This window comes from Achroia grisella, unplaced genomic scaffold (assembly GCF_030625045.1).
Source record: "Achroia grisella isolate CSIRO2021 unplaced genomic scaffold, CSIRO_AGI_Agris_v1 utg2671, whole genome shotgun sequence".
Taxonomy (NCBI): domain Eukaryota; kingdom Metazoa; phylum Arthropoda; class Insecta; order Lepidoptera; family Pyralidae; genus Achroia; species Achroia grisella.
Window position 1 is genome coordinate 1,105,559 of NW_026712758.1, and position 16,758 is coordinate 1,122,316.

The window sequence follows — 16,758 nt, forward strand, 5'->3', positions numbered from 1 at the left end:
AGCCACAGAAAAGTAAACATGATAGTGCTATCATTATATTAGGTCCTACAGTTTGCCCCTCTGCCTAGAACTTATAAACATTTACATATATTGAAAAAGTATTAATGCCTAGCAGTACATACAATAATACTTATTACATATTCAGAGAGAGTAATTGAAAGATATAAGAAATCTCACCCTTGCTTTGTTTATGAAATAAATTTTTACAGTTGAGATTAAAAAAATACAAGAACCAGGGATATTTTCTCCAATTTAATACTTTTCAATTTGTTGTAATAAATTATCAAATAAATGCATTAAACAATACTTTTTTTATATTTAAACAATCAACCAGCTAGAGGATTTGCATGTATAGTTACTGATGTTATCCTTGCTTCTGTTAAAGGCCTAAAAGTTTTAGGATTTACTGACATCTTCTCTAAATCATCTAGAGCTTCAAAACCGTCTATTATTCTGCAAAAAATAAACAAATTATTTATAGTAACATTTTAGGATAAGAAATGATGCTATTAAAATTATATTAATAGGTTGTCTACAAAAATGGTATGAAAACAAAAGTAGTAGAAGTCCGTCTATAAAATAACAATTGATTATAAACCTTTTTTTTTTAAATAAAATAGTATTTTAATTATTAATTAGATTGTTGTATTGTGTGCCTTACCTTCCGAACATTGTGTACTTGAGATCTAAATGTGGTTGTTCACCATATGTAAAGAAGAATTGACTACCATTTGTATTGGGACCATTGTTTGCCATGCTTACAATGCCTCTTGAATTATGCTGTAATAGTAATTATGGTTATTATCAATTATACATTATTAGTGGAATATTTGAAATGTAATTCTAAAAATATATTTTTAGCTGAGTATTACAACAGAGTTGGTCTAATCAGCTAGAAAAACATATCTTAAATTATACTGTAGTACAATTTTAAACAAACATTTTACATTCTTACTTTACGAAATGCATAGAGAATGGTATTTTGTTTCTATGAAAGTTAAATAATAACTACTAATAAAAAAATTAAGGGACTAACCTTTAATTCTTCTTTAAACTCGTCTTCAAACTTTTTACCCCAAATAGATGTTCCACCTTTGCCTGTGCCTGTGGGATCACCCGTTTGTACTATAAAACCCTAAAATAAAAAAATAAACAATTAACTGAAAGATATAAATAAATTACCATATAATTTGATAAATTTTAATAACAAATATTTAAAATATACCTTTATATTTCTATGGAATATACAACTGTTGTAGTAATCACTTGCACATAGAGCTAAGAAATTTTCACAGGCTTTTGGACATTGCTCACAAAATAATTCAATTTTTATATCACCAACATCCGTATGTAATGTTACTGACATTATGATGTTAATATTTAGAAATTGGCTTTCACACTGTAACTAAAACTGCAAATCCGTTTTTAGTTTAGATTATTTCCTTTGAACTTCTCTTCACAAGTCCGCAACGGCACGGTACGATTAATTAATTATTACTGTTACAAAGAAGCTACAATAAGTACCAGTTTGGTATCATAAAAGCAAATATTATTTTATTTTAGTTAAAACAAAATTTATTCGTTTATGTATTAATTTGTTGCTTTTGTAACATAATATTAACCTATTTTCATATTTTGAAATGTCAAGCACAGATTAAAAAATGTCAAGCAACCAGACTATCCCGCGCTCCATCCAGAATCTATTGAAGAACCCAGAAACTTACAAACCCATTTTCGAGTACGTTATATCAACTTTTCAAGATTTGTAACTTCTGAAGACAATTATTAGAAAAAAAAATAATATAAGAAAATATTACTGAAGACAATGGCTGTATGGGCTGAATCCTTTTGCCTTTCCCTAAAAAAAGGGAAAAACCGAACCAAAAAAAAAAAAGCAACCAGACTGGGGGAAAAGCGCGGGAACTTTCAAAGCGGCTACACGTATTTTTTCGCGCTACTTTTGCAAAATTATATTTTATTGAGTTTTTTTTAGTCAAAACCAGTAAAAATGACGAAGAGGAGCGGGAAGAAGCGAAAAAAGAAAGAGGAAATATCGGATGATACATCCGATGATATTAATTTTCTAGGGTCTGACTCGGAATCGGTACCTGAGGATGTGGATAAGTATAAGGCATTTCAAATACCAGATTATGTTCGGTACTATCCTGAGGATGGTGGAAATTTTGAATACTTTTGTATTTATGGAGAGTACAGATAGTAATAAGCCAATCGGTGATAGGGATAAGATGTCCCTAGCTACTAATTTGAAAAAATACAATAAAGGAGTTAAGCAATTATTAAGGATGAATAAATTTAAGATCGGCGTCATTTTTGAACGCCCCGGTTTAGCTAATGCAGCCTTAGTTAATAAAAAATTTCTAGACGGATTTAAATTAAAGGCAAGTATACCAGCTTCAGCCACGGAAGTAACTGGAGTAGTTCAGCATGTTCCTACGCATCTATCGAACGAACAAATATACTCTAATATAACCAGCTCAAAAAATATTGTTTGTGTACGCAGATTCATGAGGCGTATTAAAGGTGATGATAACACCTTTACAATGCAGCCAACTAAAACCGTCTCCATCACATTTTCCTGTCCTGTAATTCCTGACACCGTCGACCTGAATAGCTGGCGCTTTGTGGTGAGGCCTTATATACCTCCTGTAAAGCAGTGTCTTAAATGTTTAAGGTATGGTCACATCGCTAAGTTTTGTAAGAACGCTGAAAGATGCTCAGTATGCGGAAATAATCATAATTTCAGAAACTGTTCGGCAAATATTAACGAAGCCAAATGTTGTCACTGCAATGGTAATCATATAGCCATTTCATCACAGTGTCCTATTAAGAAAAAGAAAATAGAGGAGAATAAAAATAAAGTACAAAGTTATGCTGATATTGTTAGAGAGAAATCATTTCCTCAATTAGGCAGTACCAAAACTTCACCTTCGGCACAATTTATATCCCTACTTAATTCTGACCAAATTTTAAATACCCTATTAGAATCAATTGTTAAAATTATAACATTGAATAGAACCAATGACAAAACAATATGTACAGGGGGCGTATTATGAACTCTTTAAAATCCAGTCAGTTTCCAGGCAGTTCAGTTTACGGCCTTAAACTGAATTGTTCTTTTTCGTATTATGAGGGTCCAAATTCAAACCGTATTCTGCCTGGATAGTTTGTCTCTGGCTGGTTAGTGGATTTTCTCGCGCTGCGTTCGGATACGCATACATTCGTTGCAACGTTAAGTCGAGTTTTTGTATGTCACTTTTTGGACAAAATATTAATTAAATAAATGTAAATTAAATATAGAAAACAGTAATTAAGATACAATGGTAGAATTTGTGTAATATACAAAAATATTCCAGACAGTTTTATTGTCTTTTTTAATAATTCGGATTTATTTGTAAAAAATATTTTCATTGTAATATCCAAACGAACTTTGTGCATCTACTTAAAATTCCGCGCAAAGTACTTAATTCTGATTTTAATGTACAATTTGAAACTTAGCCTTTCCATGACTTTATACGCAAGTTAAATTTAATAATTCAATTATTGTGAAAAATATACCTAATGTAACGTAAGTATTCCTAACATTTTCTTAGTAATGTTTTTTAAAATGATGCAAATATTTAACTGTTTATATTTGTATATTTATCTAACTAAATTGTAGATCACGGACTGAAACCCCTGGCCAACGTCGTGTATCGTACCGGTAATTTAAAATTATATGGGATTTTAATCAAAATCCCATATGGAAATGGCAAGTGGCTTTAATAAGTCCGCCCAAGAATACCATACCAATCGCTTGTGTGAGGACGTCGCTCAACAATTAAACTCCTTAGGAAAAGGGGGTTTTAAAGACTGGAAAGGATTGTCAAGTTTAAGTGTTATAAGGTAACCATCTGAATTTTAATTTATTTCATTTAATAGGAATCTCAGTAAAATCTGAAATACATGTATCTATGCAAATAAATTGAAGTATCTGTTTGTAATTTTGAAGTTCACCAGTTACAACAGCTTTTCAGTATATGCATACATATATAAGGTAAGATAAATGACATAAAAAAAATATATATTTGTCTGTCCGTTTGTTTGTTCTTGCTAATCTTTGAAACAGCTGGACCAAATTTGAGGGATACTTTCACTGTCATATGTAATGAGTTGTGTAAAGGAGTAACTTAAGTTACTTTTATTTGAGATATTTATTTTAACAAAAACTAGGTATGCCATATGGACAAAGTCATAGGTAATAACTAGTATATAATAAAATTATCATATCCCTTTAATTATAACTACCAATAAAAGACATAAATTATGTAGCTATATCATTTATTATAAAAACAAATAATTAAAACATTGGCCTATTAACAATATTATTATTTATAAATGTTTCAATTTCTTAGTTCCACAACTAAACAACATGGGTTTGTCTAGCAGCTAGACCTTCATTTAGTTCTCTATAAGAGCTCAAAGTACATGTAGGCATCTAAATCTAGAAGCCCAATTGTGCTCTCAATGATATTCCATGTTCTTCCAGTGTAATATGCTTCTTGTGGTCCTGGTATAGCATTTGAGATGGGAGTATACTTCTCTAAAGCATATCCTGGTTCTCCTAAAAAAAAAAACAACATATTATATACTATAATATTAATATTTATTTACAAAAAGTATTATTTCATTAAAAACACAGCACAATAACTGTTGGTGCTGATAAATAACTATGTTTCTAAATTACTGAAGTTTACAGCTTAGATGTAATGATGTTTGTAGTTTCATAATAAAATTTTGTGCTTACCAAGTAATCATAAGGATTTATTCCAGCTTAAGTCCTCTAGATGTTGCTTAGTGCCTCTGGTTTGCCCAAATGTCATGAGTAGCTCCAGTTCCAGTTGGCATCCACACTTATAATCTCCATGTCAGCATTACTAACCTAAATTTTTTTCCAGATTAATTACATAGATGAAGATTATTTGAAACATAACAGAATAATTAATGGATAAATATTATTTGAAACATATGAGATTAATTACATGGATACAGATTATTTGAAACATATGTCTAAGTGTTATGGTCATTTAATATTTAAGTAAACAATTTATTGTGAGTATATTAGTAGCTTTAGAGATGTATAATCATTAACATATTTTGCATGTCTAAAATCTTGTTTATTGTTAATTTATATAATTATATTAAAAAAAGATATTAAAAGTGCTTATATTATTAAACATGTCTTTTAATTTATATTTCACTTACCAATTATATATTTAATGAATGGTATTGTTTTCTACAGCAATATCTCTTCTTAATTTACAATTGGGTGGCATGTGTACAGTCAAATACAGCCCAATACACCCAGCATTCCAAATTCCAATTATAAAACCTAAAATATAATTAATTTAATTTAATTAATTGTCCTCGGAGGAAATTGCCGGAGAGACTGCACATCATCAGACTGTTGGCTTTACTTGTATGCATACATTTTACCATATATATTATCACTATATCATATGGTATGGTACATGGTACTCATAGATGTATTTGCAACAATAACAGTTGCTAATTGTATAGAAATAGACACCTTTGAATATTTATTATCTATCCTTTACTCAGATGTCCTTGGAATTTTATATATGTATTTACTTTTGGATGTTGGGTAAATGCAATAAATCGGTTATTTGCCATTGGCTGTGCTAGCGAATGGACAGCAATATCACTAGTAGGCCGTTGATAAATATGCCTGTAGCATAAATAATAATGCTACTAAAATCTGACATAGTCAGCTACTGATTTAGTGAAATAATTACAATACATTTTAGTAAAGTTATATATATACCTTAGTTTCCACTGGTAGGTCTGTAAATTTCGATGATACCGGCATATGAGTTCACACGCATATTACGCACCAAATCTTTATTGAGATTATAACGTTTTATAAATTGTTCATTGTCTATATCAATTGGATTGGATTGGTCGCGTAATCGCCGTCTTTTCACTTTCCTTCCTTCTTTTTCGTAGGGTGCACACATTTCCAAAAACTCCAATACTTCGAGTTCATCACACAATTAAAATTAAAACGAAACAAAAACAATCGAAATAACTGCACAAACATGTTTTAAACATAATAAAAACTGACATAGAAATAGAAATAATAACCAAATTACAATAATGAAGCTATAAATTAGAAAACAATTCTATAAAAGCTAATATGAAGCCACCGTAAACTGAATTGTTTTTAAACGGTCTTTTTGACAGTTGCGTCCGCTTAGATCTGTCAAATGAAACGCTCATAATACGAAATAGCCGGTCAGTTTTCGGGCAGAAGACGTTCAGCTGTCACGTGACCGCTGACTGGCTGACTAATAGCGTTCGTAATACGAAATTGCCAGGCAGTTCAGTTTAAGCCGTAAACTGAATGGGAATAAGAGTTCATAATACGGCCCCAGAAAATATAAAACAAGTTCTCCTAGAGACATTACAGAATAAAAAAACCCAGATTAATCTTTCTTTCTTTAATTTTTTATTTCTTTATGGACCATATAGTAATAGTCCAGTGGAATGCACAAAGTTTAGTAAGTAATCAACAAATCTTTACACATTTTCTATTGGAGAACAATATTCATATTGCTCTGATATCAGAAACCTGGGTAAAAGCCTACTATAAATTAAATATTAAAGGCTTTAACATTGTTAGATTAGACTCAGGCAATGACCATAACGGCGTTGCAATTTTAGTTCATAAAAGTATAGAATTCAGTAAAATTGATACATATAGTGATGATTCCTTACAGAATATTGCAGTACGATTAAAATATAAAAACACAGAAATGTCAGTTGTTAGTTTTTATAGCCCAAATAATTGTAGTCCACGTTTTAACAAAAATAAATTCAGTAATCTTCTTAATAGTATTCCAGAACCCATGTTGGTTGCTGGTGATTTTAATGCTCATCACACAGCATGGGGTTGCTCGTCTATTAATGCTCATGGTCGTGACATTCTTGAATGTATTGATGGTAACAACTTGGTCATCTTAAATTATGGTACACCGACTACAGTAGGATCACACAGATGGCAGAGTAATGCGCTTGATCTTACAATTGCATCCCCTTGCTTATCTCTTGCTTCAAATTGGATGGTACATAATGATCCCTTAGGTAGCTACCATTTACCTGTAATAATAAAAATAGTAATTAATAACAATTGCACTAGATTACCAGAATCCTCAGATTATCCCAAATTTCATAATTACAATCTTATAGATTGGACCATGTATAAGAAGACCACAGATAGTTTGTTACAAGATTTCACACTTTACACTTATAGTAATTCACCCCTGCAGTGTTATACTAAATTAATTGATATTTTCAATTTAGCTCTAGACAAAAGTTGTATATCAAAATCAAAACCCATAAACTCTACAACTGATATTCCTTTTAAAAATAAAAGGATTCCATTACCTTGGTGGAATGAAAAATGTACACTTGCAGTAGATAACTCTAAACAGGCATATGTTAATTTTAAAAATAACCCATCAGAGGCAAATTATATTACATTTAAAAGGTTACAAGCCAAAAAAAGTTAATACTTAAAAAAGAACAATCAATTAGCTGGAATAATTTTTGTGAAAATTTTAAACACACCACACCCATTTCCAAAATTTGGAATACTGTTAAAAAATTCAATAAAACTTATGTATATAGTCAGATTTCAAATAAAAATAACTGGATTTCTGATTTTCTTAAGAAATATACTCCTGACACTGTCGAGACCCAATTTAAATCACATTAATGAAAGTAGTAACAAATTAAGTTATTTAAATAAACCCTTCACTTTTTCTGAATTGAATGCAGCCATATCTACCCAAAGAGATACAGCATTTGGTCTCGATGGCATACCATATAAATTATTAAAAAACCTCTCTTATACCTCTAAAAATATTGTTCTATGTATTTATAATGCACTGTGGAAAGATTCACTTATTCCTTCCGATTGGAAAAAAGATTGTATTATTCCAATTTTAAAACCAAACAAAAATGCAAATGAAATAGATTCCTATAGACCTATAACCCTGACCTCCTGCATGGGAAAAATATTAGAGCAATTATTAAAACAAAAACTAGAATTCTACATAGAGAGTAATTGTTTATTACCAGCAAACCAGTTTGGTTTTCGTAGAGGTAAATCTGCCTCTGAGAGTGTTACTCATCTTCATATTGATATATTTAAAGCACTTAAATGCAATGAAGTTTTGATTGGGGTATTGTATTGTATGTTGGACTCCATTCTCCGCAATTAGCCTCTCATTCGGGCCGTTGTGCGTGTTTTGATTGGGGTATTCTTTGATATTATCGGTGCATTCAATAATGTCAATCATCAAATTCTCACTCTGGAACTTGTTTCTATTGGTATACCTGGAAAAATTATAAACTGGGTCTATAACTTTTTAAATGGTAGAGAAGTTTTTGTTAAAGTTAACAAGCAGTTAATAGGACCTCGTCTTTCTTATAAAGGTGTGTGTCAAGGTGGAATACTTAGTCCACTACTCTTTATCCTCTACATACACAAACTTAATTTAATTTTAGGACCACATGTCAGGAATCTTCAATTTGCAGATGACCTTGTTATATACTTTTCAGGCCCAGACATTAATAAAGTTACAGAAATAATAAGTAACTCATTGTTAAGATTAACAGATTACTTTAAATACCTCAATTTAGATGTAAGCCCTGACAAATCTAAAGTAGTAATATTTTCTAAAACTAATAAATCCTACAAAAACATTAAAATATTATATAATAATTCACAACTACCTATTACTGCTGAAGTTAGATTTTTAGGTGTTATTTTTTGTAGCAATTTGTCTTGGAACAAATATGTTGATTATTTACTAGGTAAAGCTTCCAAAGCATTTAATATTATCAAAGCTCTATATAAATGTGATCCTAAGATCCTTTTAATGCTGTACAAATCCTTGATTCGTAGCCACTTTGAATATGGCTATCTATGTTTTGGTTCTGACCAAAACAAGCTTCATAAACTTGAAGTACTTCAGAATACTAATTTAAGATACATAACTGGTGCAATGAAAACAACCCCTATAAATTCCTTACAAGTAGAGTGCTGTATACCACCATTAAACCTGAGATTCTGGTACTTAAAACAAAGATTCATCCTAAAATTATTATCCTTTTCCGAAGACCCACTCTTACAAAAGCTCAAACATATTACTTCTTTATTTCCCCTTTCTAATTCTAAAACAGTTCCTTATATACTTCATGATTTCTCTGACTCAATCAATATTGATCAGCAATACAAAATTCACAAAACCAATAGATTTTGGAATTGTTACCATGGACCATTTGAAAGTAAATTTCCAAATATTAATATTGTAATTGACTCTGAGTTAAGGACCAAACAAGAAGTTTATAACAAGTTATCTACATTTTCAACTCATCAATCCATATTTACAGACGGTTCTAAAAACGAATCGAGAACATCCTTTGCTCTATACTTACCAAGTATCAGAACCGGTCATGGAACTAGAATACATAAAGAATTTAGTATTTTTTCAGCAGAATCTTTGGCTATTTTAAATGCACTTTGTTATATAAAAGATGATATGATATGATGGGGCAATTGCAAAAAATGGTTAATTGTCACAGACAGTATGAGTGTTTTAACTGCTCTTCAAAGTAACAAACTACATTATAAAACCAATTATATCATAGATAGCATTAAGCAATTATTATATGAGCTCTCATTGGAGTGATATGATATTATTTTATTATGGACACCATCACATATTGGTGTTTTCGGCAATGAAAACGCAGATTTCCTGGCAAGAACTATCACCAACAATGACATTGGCGTTGTCAAGGATGTTGCCATACCTTATTCCGACATTCTTTCTACAGTTTACAAGACTTCGTCAAAAATGGGTCGAACAGTGGCAACTTTCGCTAAAGACCAAGGGTAATTGGTTTTACTCCATTAACAAAAATATTAATTCCTCACCCTGGTTCACTAAATCTAAAGTTTATAAAAACCGGAAATTTTACACACTCCTTATACGACTTCGTTTTGGTCACGCTAGATTCAATAGTCATTTGTGCCGAATGAAAATAATTGATTCAAATGCATGTCAAGAGTGCAATAACAGCAGTCAGACCCTAAATCACATATTTTTGGAATGTTCCGCTTATTTATATTCAACGCTTGGTCTTTATTGATAATTTACTGAACATTTACAAGAAATCGGAAAAAATCCCGCGCGACATCCAAGACATGTTAACTAATTTTGAAACATATATACCTATATATTTATACGTTACCTCTATATCGATAAAATTTTAAATAATTGATACAAGGATATGGACTATGGATAAGACTTAAATTTTGAACACTAATGAAAACATAATGAATAAACATACATAAGAATTGGCCTTTGGCCTCATCATTTGTTCAAATATGAAGAAGTATAAACGTTGACTAGGCTGTACGGTCTAAGGATCTTTGCCTGTTCCATCACTGAAAAGGAGATGGACGAATATGGAAAAAAAAAAAAAAAAAAAGCAACCAGACTGTTATTGTGAAAATCTGACGGAAAAGCGCGGGAAACGTTCGAAACGCCGGGAGTGTTTTTTGGATTTATTTTTGTTTAATTTAATTTTACTATATATAAGGATTAGTTTTATTTATATATTGTAGACTAGATTAATTGTTTAATTAAATATTTATTAATAGTAGTAGCAGTTGCTGCAAATATTGGTAAGTAACTTTAATATATAATATCTATTGAGAATGGACCCGCCTATAGACCCTGGGGGAACAGTCCCCCAGGTGTCTGCAAATATAAGTATTCCATTTAACAATTCTTTTGATATTTTATGTGAATCTAGTATGGATACTGATGGGTCTAATATTACAACCACAAAACGTAAGCGAGTAAGGGGCGAACGCCGCATTTGCAAACACTGCAATAAAAAACGTAGGAGACATCAAAAAGGTACCGAGACAAAATTAAAAGACAGTGACTGTCAATGTGTCGAAGAGGAAAAAAATAATTTAGAAATAATACCTGTAATTGACAATCAAAATTCAGATGTAATACCAGTAGTTGAAAAATACATCCAAAAAAGCCACTCCTTCACCCACTTCTGTAAATAGGACTTTGTACAATACTGAAGATGTAGCACCTTTTGTAGTTCATGTTAAAAAAAATGAAACAAATCCTACAGATAATGTAACATTACACCCCATCGCATTTGGTCGGTTTTTACATACAAATAAGATTTATAATGTTGTGAATGGCAGCCTCAAAAGAATAGGAAGAAACAGATTGGCTCTTGCTTTTTCAAACTTTTTAGATGCTAACTCTTTTTTAAACCACAGTAGTTTAATTGCCTATAATTATAATGCATTTATTCCTTCTTTTAATGTGACCCGCATGGGTATTGTAAGAGGTATTCCTAAAGACTGGACAGATGATGAAGTAATTAGCAATATTTCAGTACCTATAGGCTGTGGAAAAATTTTAAAAATACGTAGAATAAAAAAAAAGCCTATAAATGAGGGAGAAACGAACTTTATTAACACTGAAACAGTTGTTATAACATTTGATGGGCAAATTTTGCCAAAAAGAGTATTTATGTTTTATACATCATTAACTGTAGATCTATACATTTATCCAACCATACAGTGCTACAATTGTTGTAGATTTGGACATGTTAAGATGCAGTGTCGTTCAAATCCAAGGTGCTATAAGTGCAAACAAAGTCATACTGGTGATAAATGTGAAGCAGATGAAGACAGAATATGCTGTATTCTATGTAATGGTTGTCATTTCGCTATTAGTAAGAAGTGTCCTGAATATTCCCGCCAAAAAGCTATTAAAGAAACCATGGCTCACAGCTGTGTTTCATATGCTGAAGCTATGAAATTTCATCCTCCAACCAGTAAATTATACTCAGATGTATTAACATCGCCACCACCTTCATCTATTAAACCACATATCCAATCTTCTCCACAAAAAGACAAATCAGGCCATATTCAATCTTCTTATAAAAAAACTGTTACACTTAAACCACGTTCTCCACAGAAACCACAACGAGGATATGATCGTTCTGCTCATGAGGCCTTAATTAATGAATATAACATTCCTGCGCCCTCAAATGGCTGTGCACTAAGTAATAATAATAATACTAATAATCAATCTGTTGCTGATATTATATTTATGTTAATTAAATTCTTGACGCAATCTAATATGACACAAACCAATTTTTCACCGTCGAACGCTGCCAACCTGAATGTTATATCTCAAATTTTATCAACTCACAATGGACAACAAAGCCCACATTATTCAGTGGAACTGTCGTAGCATAACAAATAAGAAATCTGATCTATTTTATTTAATAAACAATTTCTCCCCTTTCATTATAGCTCTTCAAGAGACATGGTTAAAACCTGGATATTCATTTAAGATTCCAGGTTACTCATGTTTTCGTGATGATAGAGCTGACGGATATGGCGGTGTTGCCATATTGGTCAAAAACTCCTTTTCATATTTATTATTTTCCCTTCCTTCATTTAATGGAATTAATGCTATTGCATTAATAGTAAATAGTATTTGTTTTGTTAGTTTATATATTCCTACCCCCTCTTCTCAATTATATTCAGAATTAGAAAAAATTATATCTATTTTACCTAAACCTTTTCTTATTATGGGTGATTTTAATGCCCAACATCAATCGTGGGGCAGTACCACCTCCAATTATTACGGTGAGAAAATTATAAGTATAATCGACAGTCATAACTTATGTATAGTTAACTCGGGTGTACCAACACGTAGAACTGGCCCAAATGAAGGTGTTAGCGTCCCTGATATTTCTCTGTGTTCTTCTGATTTAGCTTCTTCGTTTTCGTGGTCTCCTCACTACTCATCCTTCGGAAGTGATCACTTTCCCCTTATTTTATCTTTACCTCATTCCATTCCTCCAAATCGGAAAACCGGTCCTCGTCTTAAATATAACTTAATGAATGCAGATTGGGTGACGTTTAAACAATATGTAGGCAATAGGATTTCAAAACTACCTCCTGTTTCTCACGGAAATGAGCACCAATGTTCGAATAGTTTAGTAATGGTTATGAAGGAAGTTGCTGATATGTTATTTCCTATAAAAAATAGTGCTTCAGGAAAAATTCCATCCCCTCCTTGGTGGGATAAAGAATGTACAGACGTCATTAAACAGCGTAAGGAAGCTGAAAAGAATTATAACAAGTATATGACATCAGAAAACTATGAAATTTATTGTGAAATATCTCGTTCCACCCGGAAACTACTAAAAAAGAAGAAGTTGGAAGGTTGGAGAAAGTTTTGTTCCTCAATCTGTCCCGAAGTTAACCTCTCTGTCGTTTGGAATAATATTAAAAGATTTAGATCTGTATATACCGGACACACATCGCTTTCCATAATGGATTCAAAATTAGCAGACGAATTTTTAGACCGCCTTGCACCTAGTTACGTTCCAGAATATCATAATCAGCTTTCTCCACCAACCCAATTATCGAAACTCGATTCCCCTTTTAGTCTTATTGAATTTAAAGGGGTATTATCACATATTAAAGATTCTGCACCGGGAGAGGACGGTATACCGTACTCATTTTTTAAAAATTCTAATGATACAACACTAGATTACTTTTTAGATTTAATTAATTCAGTAATGATATCCGGTAAGATACCTCCGTCATGGAAATCACAAATTATTATACCTTTTCTGAAACCTAATAAACCACCTTCGGAGCCCTCTTCTTATCGCCCTATAGCACTTTCATCGGTATTACTGAAATTGGCTGAACACTTGGTGAAAAATCGTCTGGAGTGGTTTGTAGAAAGTAATAACTTACTTTCATCAAACCAGTTTGGATTTAGGAAGGGTAGAGGTACGTTAGATAACGTTAGTATTTTAACCTCAGATATTCACATAGCATTTTCGCAAAATGTGTCGATTTTATCAGCTTTCTTGGATATTAGTTCTGCCTATGACAACGTCCTAATTACAATTCTTAGAACTAAATTGATAGCCTTGAATATTCCATTTATGCTTGCTAATTTTATTATTAATATTTTGTCAGAGAGAACAATAAAATTGGATTTAGGTGATGATAACAAACTATCCAGATCAGTATGGAAAGGTCTGCCTCAGGGATCAGTACTTAGTTCAATTTTATTTAATATATATACATATGACCTTGAAACATCTCTTAGCAAATCCGTTAAAGTATTGCAATACGCGGATGACCTATTAATTTATTTAATAGATCATTCAATTCAATCTGCCTGTCAAAAATTGTCTGATAATCTTGACTTGTTGAAATTATGGTTAGACGCAAATGGTCTCGAACTTTCTGTATCGAAAAGTAGTGTAGTACTATTTACAAGAATGCGATCACCACCGCAAGTTAAGGTTTTCTATGATAGTTGTTACATCCCGGTTAAAACAGAGATTAAATTTTTAGGCATCGTCTTAGATAATAAATTAACTGGTTTATCCCACTGTAATTATATTTCTGCTAAATGCGAACGAAATCTAAATATTCTTAGATGTCTAGCAGGTGTATGGTGGGGAGCACATCCGTATTCTTTAAAACTAGCGTATAATGGCCTTATAAGGAGCGTCCTTGATTATGGAACTTTTTTGTTAGCGCCGGGAAGTTCTTTTGCCTTTAAGAAACTGGACCTAATACAATCCAAAGCTTTGAGAATTATATCCGGAGCAATGAAATCAAGCCCAATCAATGCTTTACAGGTTGAAATTGTAGATCCACCTCTAGATTTAAGAAGACAATATCTAGCTGATCGTTTTCATGTTCGCTGCTTACAGTTGTCTAACCATCCACTTATCTTAAAACTTCCACAAATACATCAGTATGTTACCTCATCTTCTTATTGGATACACAAAAAACCTCCATGTTTAATAAAAAGCTTTGAAAAATATAAAGGAATATCTGCACCAATGTTTACTTCCTCTTGTTCTCCAGTCTATAAATGCTCATATGAATCTCTGAATTTATGCCCTAACATTTATTATGACATAGGAATTTACAAAAATGATACGGAACAGGCAGCTAAATTCAAATTTATAATAGACACACAATGGAATGGATGGCATTGCATTTTCACAGACGCCTCAAAATCAAATAATTGTAGTTGTGTAGGTGTTGGTGTATTTCACGTGCAGTATAATATCGTTCAAAAAATTAAACTTCCACCAGAGTCATCAGTGTTTACTGGGGAATGTATGGGTATTTTAAAAGCAATAGAATATGTACATATAATGAAATTACAAAAAGCAATCATTTTTACTGACTCAATGTCTTCACTACAAGCGTTAGCCAAATATCCTTTAAAATCGAAATCACTTCATTCTATTATTTACGATATACGAGAAAAACTTCAACTTTGTACATTAAAAGAATATTCCGTTTCTTTTGCTTGGCTACCGGGACATTCTGGTATTCCAGGAAATAATAGGGCAGACCAAATTGCGAAGGAAGCTGTGCTTTGTGGAGATATGTTTCCTTATAAAAACTATTACAATGACCTAGCGTGTCTTCCAAAGTTGTATCTTAATAAATCTTGGAAGGAATATTGGCAGAACAGTAGTAAAACGAAAGGAAACCTTTACTGTCAGGTACAACCCGACATTCCTATAAAGCCCTGGTTTTGTGGGATAAAGCTCGGAAAGACCGCGACAACTATATTAACTCGTATGCGTCTTGGTCACGTGTGCACACCGTCTCACCTTTATAAACTTGGTATTGTAGAATGTTCCTGTTGTACCTGCGGTACTGAAGTGGCTGATCTAAATCACATTTTTTTCTCATGTCCGGATCTTGATCACTCCTCCTTTTTAAAACATCTCAGATCCATCCGTATCCCTTTCCCTACCTCTATTACAACTCTTCTTTTTTCCAATGATCCTATTATTTATAAAATTTTAGCTGAATTTATATATTTAAATAGTATTAAAATTTAATATAATGTGTTCCGTATTGTATGTATATTATTTGTAAATATCGTATCCTATATAATTTCCTAACCTAATCCTTATCCCTATGCTACAAAATTTTCGTTGCTAGATATAAATTAATGACGTTTCCCCGTTTTGTTTTTGGCGAAATACCCTAAAATCGGGGTGAATGCCATACCACAAGAGAGAAAAAAAAAAAAATCTGACGGATTTTCACAACTACTGTGCGACAGTTCTAGCAAGATTGACGTATATATTTTTTTCTTGATTCATTGACTTGGAAGTACAGTACAAGTTTCATTGTTTACTTTTATGTTCTTCTATTAACATATGTACTTAGAATATAATGAACAAAATGTATGCTTAAATATATAAGAGCTGTAAAAATAGATGTAAGTGTGGAAAAATAAATAAATATAATAATCTGCATAGTACTTTAGTAATGTGGCAACTTATTTGCATGTGATCTCTAAAACATAATCTTAAAGGAAAACCTTAGAGGTACTTGACTTTATACTGGTGCATAGACATTCTATTCACGATGTATAACAAACTGTGCCATATAGTACATTAATTATATAACCATTTAGTTAAAATATAAGATGTTTATTATTTATATTTAGTATCACTGAATATATTATACTGTACAGAGATAATGTATATATATCATACCATACCATAACGTTTAATTTGTAGAGGAACAAAATAATAAATAGACACACT

General features: G+C 31.7%; 1 protein-coding gene and 1 long non-coding RNA gene across 2 annotated transcripts; both read right to left on the bottom strand.

The window, feature by feature from the left end:
- Nucleotides 1-48: 48 nt before the first annotated feature.
- Nucleotides 49-1,453, bottom strand: LOC131842934 (peptidyl-prolyl cis-trans isomerase-like 3). Its single transcript, XM_059191507.1, has 4 exons — nt 1,226-1,453; nt 1,037-1,135; nt 662-780; nt 49-453 (listed from the first exon to the last, which is right to left on the bottom strand). Exons 1-4 carry the CDS (start codon nt 1,364-1,366, stop codon nt 327-329), a joined length of 486 nt encoding a protein of 161 aa, XP_059047490.1. The 5' UTR covers nt 1,367-1,453; the 3' UTR covers nt 49-326.
- Nucleotides 1,454-6,834: 5,381 nt separating this feature from the next.
- Nucleotides 6,835-8,263, bottom strand: LOC131842937 (uncharacterized). The gene is made up of 2 exons (XR_009357504.1): nt 8,158-8,263; nt 6,835-7,176 (listed from the first exon to the last, which is right to left on the bottom strand). It is a non-coding gene; the product is annotated as an uncharacterized LOC131842937 (long non-coding RNA).
- Nucleotides 8,264-16,758: the final 8,495 nt, after the last annotated feature.

Coding starts and splice junctions, on each gene's coding strand:
- LOC131842934 (XM_059191507.1), bottom strand. CDS start 1,366: ATGTCAGTAACATTACATACGGATGTTGGTGATATAAAAATTGAATTA. Junction 1,136..1,225: donor TATTCCATAGAAATATAAAG/GTATATTTTAAA, acceptor TTTTTATTTTAG/GGTTTTATAGTACAAACGGG. Junction 454..661: donor AAGTACACAATGTTCGGAAG/GTAAGGCACACA, acceptor TATTTTTTGCAG/AATAATAGACGGTTTTGAAG.